Below are 20,126 nucleotides of genomic sequence, written 5' to 3'. Positions count from 1 at the left end.
CCTCTGGTGCTGGTCAAAAATGTCAAAAATGTTACGTTTTGTTTTTGTGTGTGAATTCATTACTTTAACGGAATGGTACGAAACTTGGTAAAGGTTTTGGCACTTGATGTGATCACACACACACACACACACACACACACACAAACAATATGGACATGATTTGAAAAGGTTAAATGTTCCTGAAAAAAATAGTCAAGCTTGTATTGTTCTTGGTCAAAAATGAGCGCATTGAAAATGAATGGGAGATGAATTTCATCTAGTGGAAACTTTTGGTACTGCGGCCCAAACAAAATCTTACTGAAAGCTAATTTTTTGAGAAATCAACCTTAAAACTTGTTTAGATTAATGGCTTTGATTTTCTCACAGTTTTAGAGTAAAATACATTTCTCATATAAAACTTTTAAAAATCGTGCATTTTTGTGCATTTTTCATAATAATAAACTTCTATAACTTTTTTTTTCCAATTTTTACTTCTTTTTTTTTCACTTCAGCGATAATCAGTCTAGTGTCTTCTTTGAAAATAAATCAAACTGAAGTCTGAGACTGTGCTCCAAAGCATTCATGATTTACCACAGTTTAAGTTGGAAATTTCCTTTTCATGTCTATGCCGTAAAAAGTGGTTAACAGGTAATAAATGAATCATAACTATTCCATAAATAAAACTTAGTATCATAAAATCCACTAAAAATACAAAATATTACATTTAAAAAAAGTATCGCATTAAAATATAGTAGGCCTACATTCATTTCATTAAAATAAACAATACAATTTTTGACCACCTCATGAAGAGCACCAGAGTGTTAAACAAACTGCATGTGCATTAAACCAGAACCTAGGAATCGAACCCATGTTTATACAGCAAAGCGCATCACGTTCAATTAAATTTACAGCTCCAACACTATAACAAGTGCATTTTTGTCCCCTGCAAAGCATATCAGTCTCAGTCAAAGATCGTATTAAGTGCATGTAAAAATATACAGAAGGTCAGTTTATTCCACCTATATTCTTCTGGTGTCGTATTTTTAGTATTGTAGAGCTTCCATGTGGCCGATTGCCTGAGGATTCCTGAAACATATCAGCTTACTACTCAGAGGTCTGGAATATATTTATCATCAGGACAGATGATGTCAGAATGGTTACTAGTAGTAACTTAAGTGGTGGTCATCAGTCATGATTCACTAAAGCATTTAGTCATCAGGTCCGCAGTTTGAACATTTTACTGAATGAACGTATTGCAGTAATATATTTAAAAACATGTCATTTGTTGGGTAATTGAAACATTAATATTACTCAACTTTAAAGAAGTTCATGTTTAATTCAATGTGTTACTTGCCATTTCTTTGTAATTATTTGTATTAGCAAAGTTAAAATAGTTTCAAAATAAATAAATAAATCAAATGTTCTATGTATTATTATTCACTGTTCTAATTGCAAATAGCATGGCTGTAATCTTACTAATCTATGTACAATTTTCTCCTTTTTTCCCACAGAGGTAAGCCCAGAGGGTAAGTGACATCATTAGCTTGCATTGTTTCCAAGTTACACGACATTTAACTATTTAAAATATATGTAAAGTTATGCATAGGTACACTTGACTGAATGTGTTCCTCACAAATATGTAACCACATATTTAGGATTTAGCAGGACCTAATGTATAGGCTAATAATTTAAGAATTAACCTTTAAAAAACATATCAGTCAACCATTAATCTAAATATTGGGGCACTGATTTGTGCATCTGAGTGAACAGAACGAGTGTGCACAGAATTCACTGAGCTTTAGTGGTGGACATTTAGATTCTTTCCAGAGACTCGTTCATTTTCAGTTCGTTCACCAAAATGATTCGTTCAGATTCGATTCGTTCAGTGACAATTTCTTCATATTACATAAATACTGCAGCAGGTCGCGAAAAAGAGTGTATTTTATGCTATGTCTTGACAAACGTATTAACTTGTTACAAAAAAAAAAAAACTGATTTGGCTTTGTTAAAATGTGTGCCTTATTTGCTAAATTAATAAAATAAGTCAAAATAAGTGGTTCAGATGACCAAAAGCAAGGTTTTCTTGCATAATTAACATTTTAATTGTTTGGTCATACATACACATTCATAAATCTGGGATTATATTAAACGTTAAGTTATGTTCTGTATGTTAAATAGGAATATATAAACAATCGTATGTGCACAGCTTCTGCGCTTTGAATGAGACTGAATCACATGCTAAATGACCGATCTGTAGGCTACTCTCATTCATTTCATTCACGAACGAAATGTAGGCCTACCAGTTCGTTCAATTCGTTCACGAATTGTTCTCTCTCTCTCGTTCAGACTCATAACAGAGCGATCTCGGTCAGTGATGGTCGTATTCGTTCAGTAGATAGATCCAACCAATTACATGCCCCTTCACAGCCCGCACTGAAATGCGTTCACGAACGTAACATCAGCTTGCGTTTCTATAATTTATGCCAAACAAATTTGATATGACGAAAATAGTTTAAATATTTATAATTCTCTAATTTGATTACATTTTGAACCCGATTTCCAGATCAATAGCCTACATCAAATCATGTCACTTTGTTACAATATTTTTCAACGTTGATGTTACCTTATTAAGTTAAGTCACGAGGTCACATAGTCGAAAGTCGCAAAAATCTGTTGAGGAGAAACGAGATTTAATTAATAAAGCGTTCATTTTGACTTGATAAAAGAACGTCTCAGCTTTCGAAATTCAAACAATAAATGTCGCTTTGACGCAAATGTGCCTCAACAAATCTCTAGGCTAATCGCCTCTTCAGGTCAAACGGCAGCGTGGAGCGCGAGTGAACCAATCTTCCTCAATACTCTTCATTTTAGCACGACATAAAAGTGAATGAACATCAGAAGGTATGTTGAAATATAATGTAATATACTTACTAATAAAATGTATCATGTCTCATGTAATCACATGTCTCATGTAATCACACAATCAGTGTTTCAACAGCGGAATAAATCAGCTTGCAAATAACGCATCACGTGACTTTACATTTAAGTTACCTCAGGAAAGTCCATAGCTAGTAAGCTAGAAATGAGAACTTTACAGAATAGCATATTGTTAATATCCAAATAAAGTTGCAAGTGTATAATATATTACCTATATTATAAATGAATTATATTTTTACTTAACCACGTCTAATGTCACCTTTTCTCATTTCTCTCCACAGAGGTAAAACCTGAGGGTAAGTGACATCATTAGCTTGCATTGTTTCCAAATGAAAAGAGTATTTAACCATTAAAAAAATATACAGATGTGCACACAGTAGATTTCTTTAGTTTAATGGTGTTCTTTCATCTGCAGAAGCTTCAGGAGAGGATGGTAATAAATCTGAATGGTTCTAAAAAATCCCGTAGCAACTTCCTTATACTGTCCTTATATATAAACCACTTACTACTAATTATAAGGAGTCACTTAAAACTTATTTTAGAGTTCTAAGTTTGCATGACATGACTCTATATAATTTGCAACAATTCCAATTATATTTACATTGAGGTTTGTGTAAATATAATTGGCTTGCCCTAATATGGAAATACATTTTAATTAAAATGAATGACTGCAAAAAAAAAAGTGAGATGAGGAAAGAATTGTTGACTCTTACCTTGTGCATGAAGCTCATCCAGAATTAATTTATTTTAATGATACTATCATTAATGTAATCCGTTGTTAATTTTAGACAACCCAATGTATTATTGTTTTATGCTTGAAATTAATATATGTTTTAAATATTTGCAAGGAATATTTAAAATGGAAACAGAGCGTGCTTCTTGACAGCATTTTCACCATGGCTTGTTATTTACAGGATCCCTATCTGTGAATATCCGAGTCTGTCTTGCATGTGTGTGTATATCTTTGTATTTGTATTTACTCATTCCATGCTTGCAGGACGAACCGAGCTGACAGGGCTTTTCGTGGAGAAGCCAGAAAGTGTGGTAGCCATCACAGGTATAAAAAACCCAGACACACACACACACACATTATTAAAGCACCATAACAAAACAACCATCAGTGGGAATTACAGGATGTTGATATTGATGTTTTGTACACAGGTAAAGATGTATCATTTGTGGTTAAGGTGGACTCCACCAACCTCACACGTAAACCCACCATGAAGTGGTTAAAGGGGAAGTGGATGGACCTCGGCAGCAAAGCGGGAAAACACATCCAGATAAAAGAGACCTATGACAGAAACACCAAGGTTAGAGGTCATTGTGCTGTCATATATAATGCCATATAATGTAAAAAAATATGCACCATGACAGGATTTCTAAATTCAGTTGCAAATGCCAGTTGCATAAACATCACCAAGACACACCAAGCCGACAGTCGGCCAACATCTAGCAGTCGGTGAGCCTCTTTGGGCTAGTTTTTGCGATGTGTTCCGCACGTCAGCTTTAGCCCGGCCAATTGAGCATGACGAACCGGCGTCGGCCCATCAAGATTGTCTGTTCAGCTTTGTAAACCAGCACAGGAGAAGAAAAACGAAAGTGACAAAGCAAGCAAACGATTAAGACAACAGGGCTCACAAAGAACGCACTTACACATTTTCCTACATCTTCATCTATACAGAGCATTCCAATACACAAATATTTTTATTACGACATGGCCGTATGAAGCCTGATTAAAAGGATAGTTCATCCAAAAATTAATTCTGTCATCATTTACTCACCCTCAAGTTGTTTCAAGCCTGTATACATTTCTTCGTTCTGCTGTACACAAAGGAGATATTTGGAAGAATGTTTGTAACCGAGCAGATCTCATCCCCCATTGACTACCATAGTATTTTTTTCTCCTACTAGAATTTTCATTTTTGGGTGAACTATCCCTTTAATATAAGTGAAGACAAACTGATCTGCATGATTCATATTCAAAATGGTAAGTTAGCGCTGCTTTGTTTACGGTTTGTATTTCTGTCAGGACCACTACCGTCAAATATGATTGACAATTAGCATACAGTTTGGATTGGCGGAATGGTTCCGTTCTGGGCGAGAACTCCCTGCGCATCCATGCAGCCTAGCATGGATAAGAGCAGGGAGAGCAGCAATAATCCCCCTTGGGGTAAACAGAACAGAACCAACATGAAAATTTGCAAATATATTTAATTCAAGATTTAAAGTACAACATTATTCAATAATTATTCTGATTCAAGGGGAATCAGAATGTCAAATCCTGACTGGGCGAGAGGAGGAGCTGGGGATGGAGGAGGGTAATTTGCTCCTGAGAAACGCGATAGCTGCTGATAATACTGAAGGAGCTTAGATATGTATACGGTGATAGGTGTCGTATTCCTATAGGTAGATGTGGATCAGCTGAGGGTCAGCTGATGCGAGCTTGACTAACGTGACCTGCCAGAACTAACGCTATGCTTGATATTCGCATTCCTAATTCACGGTCACTTTTTCGAATGAAGAATTCAGGCTACTGTCATCTGCTGTTGTGGACGTAATTATCTTTCACAAAGGCACAGAACGTACATGCTAGTTGACCGTCGGCTTTAGTGGTGTGTTCAAGCACAACTTTTTTGTCCAAATGCAGCCGTCGTGAGCCGATTCCACCATCGGCTTCTTTTGTCGCTTGTTTTTTTGACATCAGTTTAAGAACTAGTCTGACCTAATAACAATTAGTCAGGGCAAATCAGTCTTACTTTTCAGATTCAAATGAAACCAATCTACCTTTTTATGTTACTGACTTAAAATTTATGATTAGTCTTAGATGACATCTGGCCAGAGGTTTCATAAATATGCTGTGTGTTGGTCTTCGATCCAAGTAGAGCATTTGTTTATTGTTCAAAGTCAAAACTGTAATGTAAAAGTTATTAATTTTATGATTAGAAACCTTCTAAACTCTTTAAATAATTTTAATAGTGCTATACATTGAATGGCTTTTTTGTCCACACATAGATTGTCTTTACACTAAGTTGATCAAATAAAATGACTTTGTGACATGTCTTTATTGAACATCATCCTTAAATGTGGCACATTTCATTCGCTCGCTCGTTCTCTCCCAGATCTACACATACGAGATGAAGATCGTCAAGGTGGTCCCAGGAGACGCGGGTGGATACAGGTGTGAAGTGTCTGCCAAAGACAAATGTGACAGCTGCACCTTTGAGATCACTGTGGAGGGTTAGTGTGTCTTTCACACACAACAAAAATAACACTTACACGCTTTATCTCTTAGTATGAATCTGTAAATGACTGTTCTATATTTATCATTCTTCCTTTTCTGTAGCTGCTGAACAAGAGGAACAAGCAGATATCTTGTCTGCCTTCAAAAGAGCGTAAGTCTGAACAGACAGACAGACAGACGTGACAGAATATATTTCTCCCAATTTATGACTGAACAGTTACTAAATTCAATAATTGAATCAACTATTAAAAAACACAAATGAGACTCTGCCTGGACCACAAAACCAGTCACATGGGTCAATTTTTTGAAATTGAGATTTTTACATAATCTGAAAGCTGAATAAATAAGCTTTCCACTGATGTATGGTTTGTTAGGTTTGGCCAATATTGGGCCAAGATACAACTATTGAAAATCTGGAATCTGAGGGTGCAAAACATTTAAAGTTTAAAGCCTTTAAAGTTGTTCATCTATGTTCGCGATTGTGCTGCATTCACTCAGAAAAATAAATGTTTTATATATTTACGGTAGGAAATTTACAAAATATCTTCATGGAACATGATCTTTACTTAATATCCTAATGATTTTTGGCGTAAAAGAAAAAACGATAAATTTGACCCATACAATGTATTGTTGGCTATTGCCACAGATATACCACCGTGCGACATGTGACTGGTTTTGTGATCCAGGGTCACATATTGGTCAACTGTTAATCTAAATCTAATTTAAATCTAAATATTGGGGCGTATATATGATAACATTGACTTAGGAAAATTGTTCTTTTCCCTCAATGCGAGGAAAACAAATGAACGCACACTTGTGAATCACACATAAATATGAGCATGTAATTGTGTTTTATTTACGTACTGTATATATAAATTTAAGTCATACATTTTTCTTTTTACAAGTATGTATATTGCATGAAATTTTTGTTTTGTTTCAATTCAACACGTGCTGTTGTGCAGTGATGCTGGGGAGGACGAGGGAAGTCTGGACTTCAGTGCTCTTCTCAAAGCTGCTAAAAAGTAAGTGTTCATTCTGTCCTTTAAATGCACACTCCATCTCCTCTAACCGCGGACTTTTATTGATCACGTCACTTTCACAGGAAAAAGAAGCCAGAGCCAGAGGTGGAGACCGACGTTTGGGAGATTCTGAAGAACGCTCATCCCAGCGAGTACGAGAAGATCGCATTTCAGTACGGCATCACTGACCTGCGTGGAATGTTGAAACGACTCAAGAAGATGAAGGTTGTGGAGCCCAAAGCTAGCGAGGGTACGAGAAAGAGAGATAAATGAAAAATCAAGTCTCCGTGCTTCTGTTTGTGAGTGTGTGATCGTGTGTGGGATGTTTCCGCAGCATTCCTGAGACGATTGGAGTCGGCGTACTCTGTTAATAAAGGAAAGAAGATCGTCCTGTCTGTGGAGGTGGCTGACCCTAATGCTGAGGTCAAATGGCTGAAGAACGGCCAAGAGATCAAACCTTCTGCCAAGTGAGAATGCAGAAATTACATAGACACACATTCAATTTCAAAGACACATTAGTGGCCAAAAAAAAACAAACATTTTATTTGAACCAAAAACATTGCTATGATTATTGAAGATCATCCAGTTTTTAATATTTTGAACTTTAAAAGTGAAGTGTGTCATTCATGCACCAAACAAAATGGCAAAAATGACAATATTTTGTCCAAATATACAGGCCATGAGAAGCCTGTAGATCTTATTTTATGGCTTCTGTCATGTTTAATATTGTAAGGAGATGTCACATATTTCTGTGATTATACGACTCTTTGTGTGACAGATACATCATGGAGTCCAATGGAAACATTCGAACCCTCACGATTAACAAATGCAGTCTGGCAGACGATGCAGCATATGAATGCGTGAGCGGGACTGATAAATGCTTCACTGAAGTCTTTGTTAAAGGTATGTGTAAATCAATTGCAAAAAAAAAATACAATAACTTGTCATTAACAATAAAAATTTTAATATACATTTTTAATTTTTTTATTGACATGAACTTGCCTGCTTTTGGCCTATTCCCACCTCTGTTTCCAAATATTGACATTTTTATTAAAACATTGTTATATAAAAAAGCCATTACTTTTTTTTTGTTGACATAATTACTACAAAGACTTGGGATTATGCATCATTATGCATGAACTATTCCATAAATCAAAAAACATAATGGTGAAATCATCTTTTAAAGAAGTCATGGAAAAGTCTCTTCTTTTCGATCAGTTCATCTTAGATTTTATCAGTAGGGGGCGACCTTAAAAAAACTGCACTCTTACAATCGATTTTGCAAAGCAAACAATTAATCATTGTGAAGTGGAGTTTAATTAGCATAAAATTTTCCTCCTAAGAACCACATTGCAGTTTCATTAACTATTGTCAAAGTAAACTGTAAAACTGCATTCTGAAGGAACTATTATAGTCCAACTTACATTCAAATGTATTATTTTATTTTGAGATGGTACAACGCAATTTAATAACACCTTCTTTATCTGGTACAATGTTTTTTTTAAATCACCACACCAAATTTGTGCATTGCAGAGCCACCGATCACCATCACTAAACTACTGGATGACTATCATGTTGTGGTTGGAGAAAGAGTGGAGTTTGAGATAGAAGTGTCTGAGGAGGGAGCACACGTCATTTGGTAAAAACACACATAAACAAACTACAGACAATAGTTTGCAACATTTTTTTAAGCCTATTAAATGTTAAAAAATTATTGCTTTCAATTGTACTGTAAAGTCGAATGGCTATAATTACTTATTTGATCTCCAGAACAACACATTTGACAGCACTAATATGTCAACTAATATGCTAATTATGTCAACTAATTTTACTTTTTGCATTCTGGATGAAATCACATCATTACTGCATAGGCAACACATTTTACATTTTTAATGTATGTGTACTTGTAGGATGCATGAAGATGTGGAGCTGTCTCGAGATGATAAAAATGCGAACTATCGATTTAAAAAGGATGGGAAACGCCACTGGCTTATTATTCAAGAGGCAACACTAGAGGACAACGGCATGTTCTTTGTTTACACCAATGGAGGCCAATCGAAGGGAGAGCTCATCGTTGAGGGTAAAATCTGATCTCTCCTTACATCCATCCTTTTATTTACAGTTGTTTAACTGGTGGTTTTGAGGACCGAAGTTTAAAACTCTTTTTTTTTTTTTTCTTGTCTTTGTCAAACTCAACCCCAGAGAAGGAACTGGAGGTGTTGCAAAGTATCGCAGATCTTACGGTCAAATCGGCAGAGCAAGCTGTGTTCAAGTGTGAGGTGTCTGACGAGAAGGTCACGGGGAAATGGTTTAAGGATGGCGTGGAGGTTCTGGCCAGTGACCGTGTTAAGATGTCCCACATCGGCAGGTCAGCGTTCAGATACGTGCGCGTGTGTTCACTTCGCTCGTAGATGTAATTATGCATGTTTTAAATGTGTGTGTGTGTTAATCAATTCCAGGGTTCATCGTTTAGTCATTGATAACGTCAAGCCAGAGGATGCTGGAGATTACACGTTTATCCCAGACGGTTATGCGCTCTCACTCTCCGCTAAACTCAACTTCCTAGGTGAGAAGGAAACTCTCTAGTGAGCAAAACTATCTCAGATTTGTTGATCTGACCGTACATAATCAGATTATTCTTTTTCTTTCAGAAATCAAGATCGACTACGTTCCCAGACAAGGTAGGACCAGTGTTATTTTAGTTTTATTACAGTTTTAGGAATATTTTGAATTGGCTTTTATTTCAGTTTTAGTTTGATTTTGTTTATTTCCAGTTAATATTTTGAAGAATTAACTGGAATAATTGTAATAATAAAAAATATATTATTATTATTTACTTAAACTTATTTCAGTTTATTGCCGAGGCAACATTACTAATTTTCATTTCGTTTTAAGTTTTTCAACTATTATTTATATTTTAATATATTTCAGCTTTATTTCAATCAACAGAAATGTGTTTAAATGTTTTAATAGTAACACTTTACAATAAGGTTCCTACAGTAAAAGTACATACAGTACATTTGTTACAATATTAATTCATCTTTGTTAACGATAGGTCCTCAGTTTAGGTCCATTAATTAATATTTACATAATATACAGCTTTTGATTAGTAAATGTTGAAATTAACCTTAACTAAGATGAATAAATGCTTCAGAAGTATTTTTGTTAGTTTATGTTAACTAATGTAGTCAACTAATGTTAACAAATGGAACCTTATTGTGAAGTGTTACCCTTTTAGTTTTAGTTGACGATAATAACCCTGAGTAGGACCACTTTTAATTTCTCTTATTATCTACATAGTATCAGAACTTTTGCTCTCTTACCGCACTTGCTGGCGTCCGCTTACTTTGTCTTGCTCCTTTTAAGATCCCCCTAAGATCCATTTGGATGTGGCTGGTAATATGGTTTCTCAAAACACCATCATTGTTGTTGCTGGTAACAAGCTGCGTCTGGATGTGGAGATCTCAGGAGATCCCGCTCCCACCGTCTGCTGGATGAAGGGAGAGAAGGTACTCATACGCTCACGTAACTTTGATGACAATTACTACCTTATTACTACTAACCTTATGGCATGCGGAGGGATAATCACAGAATGGTTTGTTGGATCTGCGCACTTGCACAGATAAAAATCTCACACTTTTATAGTATTTATACTATACTATAGCACCTCTGTATGCAAGTTCGAGGGACTTTATTTAAATTAAATGCATACACTTCTTTAGCTATTGTCATGTGCCAGTGATTATCCCTTCATAGGTTGTCGTTATTATATTACGTAATAAATTTGAAATAATTCATAAAATATTTGAAGTTACTTATTTGAGACTTGGCCTAGTGGGTAATGACTAGGGATGCATCAATATGGCAAAACAAGGACAACTACAGAAATCAATATCTGTATGCCTACTGTGAACCTTTGAATAAAGAAATTACACATGCTTATTGCCAGGGTTTTTAATAAAAGGTAAATGGTACGGAGCCCCACACGACATGCAGACAAAAACATATACATATCGTGGTGACAATTTACTAATTCGTTCACTCGTTTTAGTAAATTGTGGCCACTGTGAACGAATTCGTTCCCTTGTTTTGATTTAGTAAATCGAGGACATGTATTATTATTTCAGGCACACAATTTACTTAAAACGAGAGAACGAATTAGTAAAACGTGCTGACGTATTAGTAAGTCGTGGGAACAAATTGTTAATTTGTGGCCATAATATACATCTTTTTCCATGCATGTCAGGTGCGGGGCTCCGTAAAATGGAAATATCATTTTCACAAATATAACAAAAAAATGTGTGTGTGCCATGGATAAAGAACAGAGTGAACATTTTATTTTATTTTATTTGTGTTGAGAAATACTGTAAGTAGACTAACAAGAAATAATACAGGGTCTCATGATCACGTGGCTATAATTTTCAGATAAATTAAGTGTATGTATAGGAGCGGCAAATCAGCATATTAGAATGATTGACAGACAGTGATCATGTGACACTGAAGACTGGATTAATGACACTGAAAATTCAGCTTTGCATCACAGAAATAAATGGCGTTGTACAATGTATTAAAAGATAAAACAGTTATTTTAAATTGTAATAATATTTCACAGTATTACTGTTTTTACTGATCAAATAAATGCGGTGAGCATAAGAGACAATGCAAAATATTGCTTAATATTTTGCTAAATAAATGAATAAAACCGCTGTCCCTGTATATTACAGGTACTGACAGAATTAGAGGGACGTGTACGTGTGGAAAACAGGAAAGATCTAAGCTGTTTCGTCATTGAAGGAGCCGAGCGAGAGGATGAAGGGAACTACACCATCACTGTCACCAACCCGGCAGGCGAGGACAAAGCCAACCTCTTCATCAAAATCGTAGGTGTGTTTCCAGCACTGCCTCTTTCTCCCTGCAGATGGCACTGTGGTTATGACCAGAACTGAAGCAAGACATTTCAAGTAGTTGAACGTCTACTAGCTACAAACACTACTCGACCTCTAATGATTGAATCACTGTTAGTGTGAATGCACCTTCTGGGTCTTAAATGCACATTTAGGTTTACATTTATGCATTTGGCACATGCTTTTATCTAAAGCAACTTATTAAACGTCTTATCAGTTCATGCATTCCCCTGGGAGTCAAGCCCATGCCATTGTAGATGTTTCTAAATTCTCTCTAATTTTGCAGATGTTCCTGATCCTCCTGAGAACGTGAAGTGTACTGGAGTAGGAGAAGACTGTGCCAATATTATCTGGGAGCCTCCAAAGTTTGATGGAGGAGCACCTTTAAAGGGTAACACACACCTGTTAGAGTAACATAGCACACACCTGAAATGACCTGTCACAGGTAATTCAACCCCACCCACTTAAACACCAAGACATTATAGCCACATTCTCACAGCAGCGGAAAAATGTATTTTAGTCCTTCATACAGTTCAGAAACAGTACAGTTATTTACGGGAGTGACAACCGCAGTCTATACCCGAACTCACTCCTCTGCCTGTCACGATAACTACTTTTTGTTGGGTGATATATTGTCCCAGAAATAATTGCGATAAATTATATTATTGTCAATAATTCTTGAGAATATTTAGAACCTGGAAATGGTCAAAAAATAAATATCCAAAAAAATAAAAAAAACTTAATATAAAAATAATAAATGAACATTTTCTAACATAAAGTGCACAAGTAAGAAGAAAAGTACAGGTGAAACTCGAAAAATTTGAATATCGTGCAAAAGTTTGTGTATTTCAGTAGTTCAAGTTAAAAGGTGAAACTAATATATTTAGTATATATAACTATATACATATGCATGATTATACTTTTCAGAGGGCCGACATTTCTGAATTTAAAATCCTTTTTTTTATTGATTTCATATAATATTCTAATTTTCTGAGATTTTGAATTTGGGGTTTTCATAAGCTGTAAGCCATAATCATCAAAATTATAACTTTTGCACGATAGCTTTTCATATATATGAAATATATAACTACTATATATATATATATATATATAACTATAACTTTTAGACAGCAATTCTAATTTTTCTAGTTTCACCTGTATGTAGAAAATAAAACACAACCATTCTGTGATTATCCCTCAGTGTGCGATAAGGACTCAAATGCTCCGCTCTCCACACAGATATAAAGCCTGCTGTGGGTTAATGAAGATTTGATAGATGACCTCGCAGCTCGATTAGGCTCTTGTCAATTTAAAAGTGATTAGACCTTTCAGTTTTATGGACATCGCCATCTTTGATATCACTTTGGTCACTGTCGCTAATGTGGTTGCTGGTAAGAGAATACAGGCTTCGCTCCCATTGCACGTTCATACAGACGCTACCGTTGCTGTGTGAACGGGACGTTTCAAGACTCACACCTGGAAGTAAATGCGGTTGTCAATCCCAAAAATCTGACAGTGTAAACGAAGCCTATTTAGCTCGCTTGGAAGAAGTCACTGCGTCATGTCGACAGGAATCTGTTCTGCTTCTGTTTCCTAGGATATCTGATGGAGAGGAAGAAGAAAGGATCATCTAGATGGACGAGGCTTAACTTTGACGTGTATGAGAACACAACATACGAGGCCAAGCGCATGATTGAAGGCGTTGTGTATGAGATGAGAGTTTTTGCGGTCAATGGAATCGGAATGTCGGGTCCCAGTCTCAGCTCCAAACCATTCATGCCAATCGGTGAGAAGGTTTTGCTATGAAATTTGTGATCTCCTGTTTTAAAGGGATAGTTGACCCAAAAATGAAAATTAGCCCATGGTTTAATCACCCTGAAGCCATCCTAGGTGTATATGGCATTCTTCTTTCAGACGAATACAATCAGAGTTATATAAAAAAAATGTCCTGGCTCTTCCAGCTTCATAATGGCAGTGAATGGCTTTATGTCTTTGGAAGCGCATCTATTCATGATTTAAGTGCTCCACGCGTCCGATTGTATATAACTCCGATTGTATTCGTCTGAAAGAAGAATGTCATATACAACTAGGATGGCTTCAGGGTGAGTAAATCATGGGCTAATTTTCATTTTTGGGTGAACTATCCCTTTAACTCTTGGTTTTCCTTTCTCTCTCTCTCTCTCTCTCTCTCAGCCCCCACTAGTGAGCCCACTAAGTTGACCGTTGATGATGTCACGGACACTACGTGCTCACTGAAGTGGTTGGCTCCGGAGAAGATCGGAGCTGGAGGGCTTGATGGATACCTCATAGAATACTGCAAGGAAGGAGGTGAATCATCTTCTACGTCAAATCATTCTAGACCTACACTAACACTACACAAAGCTAGTGGAAACATGTGCAGTGTGCACTTGGGCAAGGTTGCTCCATTTATATGCTATATAATACCATTTAAATGCTCCTACATCATGCTATACATGGATAAATACTGTAACACCTGCTAAATAATAGGGCTGGGTGATATAGCTAAAATAAATTATAGCAAAATATATATATTTTAATTTTCAGCCAGTTCGTTCAGGGTTATAATCATTAACTAAAACCAAAATTATATATAAAAAAAACATGTTCGTTAGTTGAACTAAGTTGAGGTAATTTGCAAGGCAGCATTTCCCATATAAGTAACTTAAACTAAAATGAATGAAAACTATAAAAATATATTTGTATACGTATAACAATAAAAATCTAATATTTACCAACATATATTTTTAACTAAAACGCTAACATACACTGAACTCCTTCTGGAAACTTTTTTAGTGATAATGTGAACAAATTGCAAATCATTCAGTGTCGTTGAATCAGTCTTAGTGCTCTCATTAATCGATTCTAATCTCATGACAAGGACAGTGTTGCTCAATTTTCTTTTGCATGTGAAATCATTGCAAATATATGTTGAATATTCAATATATCATCCAGTCCAATTATTACTTGTTAATTATTTTAACAAATAAAATATTTTTAATTTTGTAATATTTTTTATATAAAAAAATATTTTATTACTTATTTTAATTTGCCATTTTTATGATTTTATTATTATTATTTTAATTATGTATGTTAAAATATATATTTTTTTTATTTAGTTACTTTAAATGTACATTTTGCATTGAATTATTATTAATAATCCTTCTTTTTTTAATGTATATTTCTTTGATTTTCTCGCCGTGTCAGAAACGGAGTGGCATCCTGCTAACGCTGGACTCGTTGATCGTCAAAGTTTCGTGGTGAGAAACCTTCCCACTGGAGAGAAGGTGAATTTCCGTGTGTTTGCAGTAAATATTGCAGGCCAAAGCCCTCCAGCATTGCTCGGGCAATCAGTCACTGTCAGAGAGATTATGGGTAAGCACAAAGTAAAATTCATTAAACATAAGTTGTGTCTCTAGCAAACTTGTTCCTTCACAGTGATGTTCTCCTCTCGCTTCAGAGCATCCGAAGATCCGTCTTCCTCGTCAACTCAGAACCAAATACATCAGGAAAGTCGGAGAGAAAATCAACCTTGTCATCCCCTTCCAGGTGTGTATGTCAAATACAAATGAACCGCATCCAAATCCAGATCGCTTTACAAATGAACAAGTATACGTGTGTTTTTAGGGCAAACCTCGTCCTATTGCTACATGGCTGAAGGACGGGCAGCCAGTGGATGAAAAGAAAGTAAGTGTCAGGAACTCAAACGTCGACTCCATCCTTTTCATTCGTTCCGCTGAGAGAGATCACTCTGGGAAATACACACTTGTCTTAAAAATTGAAAACATGGAGGACTCAGCCACCATAGACATCCGAATTGTAGGTAAGACAAAAAAGACGTGTAGCTACTGTTTTATCCAACATGCATCACTTATGTATGAATATCATTAAAACCAGTGGTCGACCAATAAGGATTTTTCAGTGGTCAATACTGATATATAGAGAGCATGGTGGTGAAATAATAGCCATAATGCAATTTAATAATAACAAAAAACTAATAAAGTTATTTTTAACACAACATTTATAGTTTACAAATTCAGTATCCCTTAAAAAAAATAAAAATTAAGTTAATATTTCAATAATTTAATAACAGATTTGCATGTTCACTGTTCTCTGATTTCGGTCACATGACATGCAGGTAATCAAATAAATATATTTAATCTTTTTTAGTGTTATTTATTTTGAAATTATTCATTTATTTATTTTATTTAATTATTAAATAATAAATCATTATTATTAATTTATTTAGTATTTATGTCAATAGAAATCATTTTAAAGTTATGTATTTGTTTTAATTTGACATTTTATAATTACTATTAATGTAATTATTTATGCAAATATAAATCATTTCAAAATTATATATTTATTTAGTTTTTACATTTTTTAAATATTTTTATTAAAAAATGTAAATGATTAAATTAGGTGAATGCCATCATTTTAAAGTTATTTAAATAAATAAATCATAAAATGTAAAAAAATAAAATAAATTTGACTAATAATTAGCTTTCATCAAATCCCAAACCCTCTCCAGTTCCCTCACGAAACCCTGGTTTGGGAAACTCTGTGTTAAACTCTAAAATCTCTCTCTGTCTTATCACTCACACACTGAGCGCTGATTTACTCCAGAGACGTTCATCAAGTTTAGCCTCTGACTCTCCAACTCTCTTCCCAGATAAACCCGGCCCTCCGACTCAAGTGCATGTGACTGATGTCTGGGGTTTCAATGCAGCGCTGGAGTGGAAACCACCCAAAGATGACGGCAACTGTGATATCACTGGGTACACGATCCAGAAAGCAGACAAAAAAACCAAGGTGAGAGATCTGGTTTCCATTTATCCACCAAAGCACTCATTAAAGGTATCGTTCATCCAAAAATGACCATTCTGTCATCATTTACGTCCAAACCTGTGTGACTTTATTTCTTCCATGAAACATTTGGGTCAAGTCATGGGCTACTGTTATGGTGATGCATGAGGGTGAATAAATGATGGCTTTTATTTTTGGGTGAACGACTCCGTTTATCAATCAATCCATCATGTGTTATCCTCTCATCACCCTGTAGGAGTGGTTTACGGTGTACGAACACAATCGCCGCGCTAACTGCACCGTCTCTGACCTCGTCATCGGAAACGAGTACTTGTTCCGCGTCTACAGCGAGAACCTCTGCGGTCTCAGTGAAGATCCCTGCATGAGCAAGAACACCGCTGTCATCGCCAAGTCTGGTCAGTGTGGGGAACCGAATAAATGTCAGGAAAAATTCACAATAAATGTGAAGCTTAGTTATTTGACTTAACTGCAGACACTATTTAAATCTGTTCAACAACATCAAAATAAAATAAAAAGAGACATACTAAGGTTATAGTTGTTGACTAGTTAGCTAGTTAGGGCTGCAGGATTCAGGGATAAAAATTTAATAAAAAATCATAAAAATGTGATTACAATTTAAAAATCTAGGTTTGCTGTGTTGTGCTTGTTTGTAGGGATGCACAATTTAACCAAAATGTGTGATTATATATCAATATAATAATAATAATAATAATAATAATAATAATAATAATAATGTAATATTTTTATATAATAAAATTATTATTATTACTAAATAAGAATATAAAACAAAATAAGACATTTTGTGATTTATATAAATATCAATATAAGACAAATTACTCATATATATATATATATTACTATTATAAAATGTAATATTACTAATATAAAATGTATAATATACATTACTAATAATTATTTATTAATTATATATAATGTTATATTAATTATATAATTAATTAATTATTTTATTTTACATTACAACTGCAAAATTACAATACTAATATTTATGGGTGTTGGCTTTATGTCGCACCGATATCAATGTTTGTAGATTTTGATGTCAGTTTTCTCTCACACTACCAGATTTGGAATTCAAACCTCCTCCTTACAAGGAAAAGGATATGACCTCTCCCCCCAAGTTCACCGCACCCCTCATCAATAGATCTGTGACTATAGGCTACAGCACTGCCATCAGCTGCTCAGTCAGGGGCTTTCCTAAGGTAAGACACAATGATCACATACTGTATACTCTATTTAACATGTGGGCAGAATCCTTGTCTTCAGCTCAGTGTGTTATATTATTGGGTAGCTTTGATTGAAACCAAGCTCCCAAAATGACTCGTTTCGGATATTGTCTCAGTATGACATCATAGTGTGACGAAAGACCGCCTCTCAGCAGATGATCAACGCCTACTTCTACATCATCACTTCTTTAGCCCCGCCCACTGATTCATGCATGCCATGCAGTGGTAAATACCAGAGACACAGAATTAGTCCAGCAACAAAACCATAGAGGAACCTCTGAGGATTACAAGTCGTTTTACCCAGTTGTGGAAAAACACAGTCTTTGCTTTTCCATCCTTGTGATCGTAACATTAAGAAAGCCTTGATGAACTTTATTTCAGTAGGACACGGTTCGTGTTCACTTCATTTGACTGCAGATTCGTGTTAAAGCGACACAGTTCGACACAGGCTTTTTCTTTCAACACTAATATGGTGTAATAAAATATAATACTACCTTACCAAATACATAAGGAATAAACATAAATAAAGATGATTAATTACCACGCAATCGCAGACTGGAGTGTCTTTGTTATTTGCGGTGTAGGTTTGTCTTTGATTCAGGATCAGACTCTGGCTCAAACATGTATGGCTGAATTTCACAGGTTGCCATTTTTCAGCATCGGAAGTTTTCAAAACAATTTCACACTTGCAATGGCGGCGGGGACATTGAAAATGATATTAATATGCAAAACTGTTACACAATCATTGCAGTGGGCGTTTACTTACAAGTCTTGAATGCGGCACACCAATCAAAAAGTGTTTGAAAGAGAGGGTCAAAAACAGGATAGGAAATAGCTTTTATTTCTTATAAATTAGGATGCTTTGCTGTAAAAATCTTGCTAACATTATAAGTGGACCTTAGAGATCATTATAAAACTTTAAAAAAAGAAATGCAGTTCTTGCCTTAAAGGAGAACTCCGGTCAATTTTAACATTGACCTCATTTTTTTGTACATTTGGAGTGCTGTCAGTACAGAGAACAACGACAAAAATCGGAGTGAACACGAGTGAATCTGACTGCAGTAGATGTGAAAGATAAGAATAAAAATGATGTTATTTAAGCCAGCGCAAATACCTGTATTTACATCCTGTTTTCGGTCGAAGTCCAAAGTAGTCGATTGTCGAGTTCACGCACGTGATCATAGGTACTAAACCTATGGGCGTGAACTCGACAATCGGATTACTATGGACTTCGACCGAAAACAGGATGTAAATACAGGTATGTGCGCTGGCTTAAATAACATCATTTTTATTCTTATCTTTCACATCTACTGCAGTCAGATTCACTCGTGTTCACTCTGAAGGAATCACTCACATTGGCTGTGCACTTGTAATGACACATCAAGGATATTAAGAGGCTAAAAGCAGGTTTAAACATTGCCCCATTGAAGTCAACAGGGTGCCAATTTTAAAAAGAGGATAACACGGTGTAGGCAACACCGATTTTTGTCGTTGTTCTCTGTATTGACAGCACTCCAAATGTACAAAAAAATGAGCTCAATGTTAAAATTGACCGGAGTTCTCCTTTAAAGGAGTCCAGATTTTACAGTTTTATTCCTATCTATATTCTGAAAGTTTTTATTGAGAGATTTGTTCACATAGATACAATTTTTTTTTTTTTACAATTTGGTGTGTGTAAGTTTTGAGAGAAAAAAAGCCTTTAAAGATGTATTTTAGTTTAAATCTACAGGTGCAAATAGATAAAGTGCTATAAAATAAACACTTACCAGTGTAATTTGGATGTTTTCTTTCCACTAGTCTGAAACAACAACATTATGAATGTTTTTGCCTTAACATACACTCACCATCATTTAACATTATTCACATCCCTTACAATCCACTGCAGGAAAAACTAAAACATATTCACTGATTTTATCATGAAACAAGATCAGTGTCATATCTAGTTTAATACTATGATGTC

The 20,126-nt window shown here is 35.3% G+C and overlaps 1 protein-coding gene and 1 gene segment (V, D, J or C); both read left to right on the top strand.

Annotated features, from left to right (window-relative positions):
• LOC311284461 (Ig kappa chain V-III region MOPC 63-like) overlaps positions 1–20,126 on the top strand; it is a 945,935-nt gene that overhangs the window by 58,841 nt on the left and 866,968 nt on the right.
• mybpc2b (myosin binding protein Cb) overlaps positions 1–20,126 on the top strand; it is a 28,572-nt gene that overhangs the window by 6,003 nt on the left and 2,443 nt on the right. Inside the window, exons 2-28 of one of the 2 annotated variants that reach the window (XM_084398908.1) lie at positions 1,491–1,505; positions 3,198–3,212; positions 3,332–3,349; positions 3,914–3,973; positions 4,078–4,226; positions 6,036–6,153; positions 6,260–6,308; positions 7,120–7,179; positions 7,260–7,426; positions 7,511–7,643; positions 7,955–8,079; positions 8,710–8,815; positions 9,087–9,256; positions 9,379–9,544; positions 9,636–9,742; positions 9,828–9,857; positions 10,543–10,685; positions 11,901–12,060; positions 12,367–12,471; positions 13,678–13,866; positions 14,274–14,408; positions 15,306–15,473; positions 15,559–15,647; positions 15,726–15,921; positions 16,771–16,910; positions 17,161–17,320; positions 18,006–18,142. In XM_084398908.1, coding sequence (XP_084255034.1) covers positions 1,491–1,505; positions 3,198–3,212; positions 3,332–3,349; positions 3,914–3,973; positions 4,078–4,226; positions 6,036–6,153; positions 6,260–6,308; positions 7,120–7,179; positions 7,260–7,426; positions 7,511–7,643; positions 7,955–8,079; positions 8,710–8,815; positions 9,087–9,256; positions 9,379–9,544; positions 9,636–9,742; positions 9,828–9,857; positions 10,543–10,685; positions 11,901–12,060; positions 12,367–12,471; positions 13,678–13,866; positions 14,274–14,408; positions 15,306–15,473; positions 15,559–15,647; positions 15,726–15,921; positions 16,771–16,910; positions 17,161–17,320; positions 18,006–18,142 — 3,110 coding nt within the window. The remainder of the gene's footprint in view (positions 1–1,490; positions 1,506–3,197; positions 3,213–3,331; positions 3,350–3,913; positions 3,974–4,077; positions 4,227–6,035; positions 6,154–6,259; positions 6,309–7,119; positions 7,180–7,259; positions 7,427–7,510; positions 7,644–7,954; positions 8,080–8,709; positions 8,816–9,086; positions 9,257–9,378; positions 9,545–9,635; positions 9,743–9,827; positions 9,858–10,542; positions 10,686–11,900; positions 12,061–12,366; positions 12,472–13,677; positions 13,867–14,273; positions 14,409–15,305; positions 15,474–15,558; positions 15,648–15,725; positions 15,922–16,770; positions 16,911–17,160; positions 17,321–18,005; positions 18,143–20,126) is intronic. The other variant, XM_084398909.1, reaches the window with a different exon arrangement.

The sequence above is a fragment of the Rutilus rutilus genome, assembly GCF_951802725.1.
Source record: "Rutilus rutilus genome assembly, chromosome: 24".
NCBI lineage: Eukaryota > Metazoa > Chordata > Actinopteri > Cypriniformes > Leuciscidae > Rutilus > Rutilus rutilus.
Note: the sequence above shows the minus strand (reverse complement) of the source record. Positions and strands in the feature narration are given on the sequence as shown.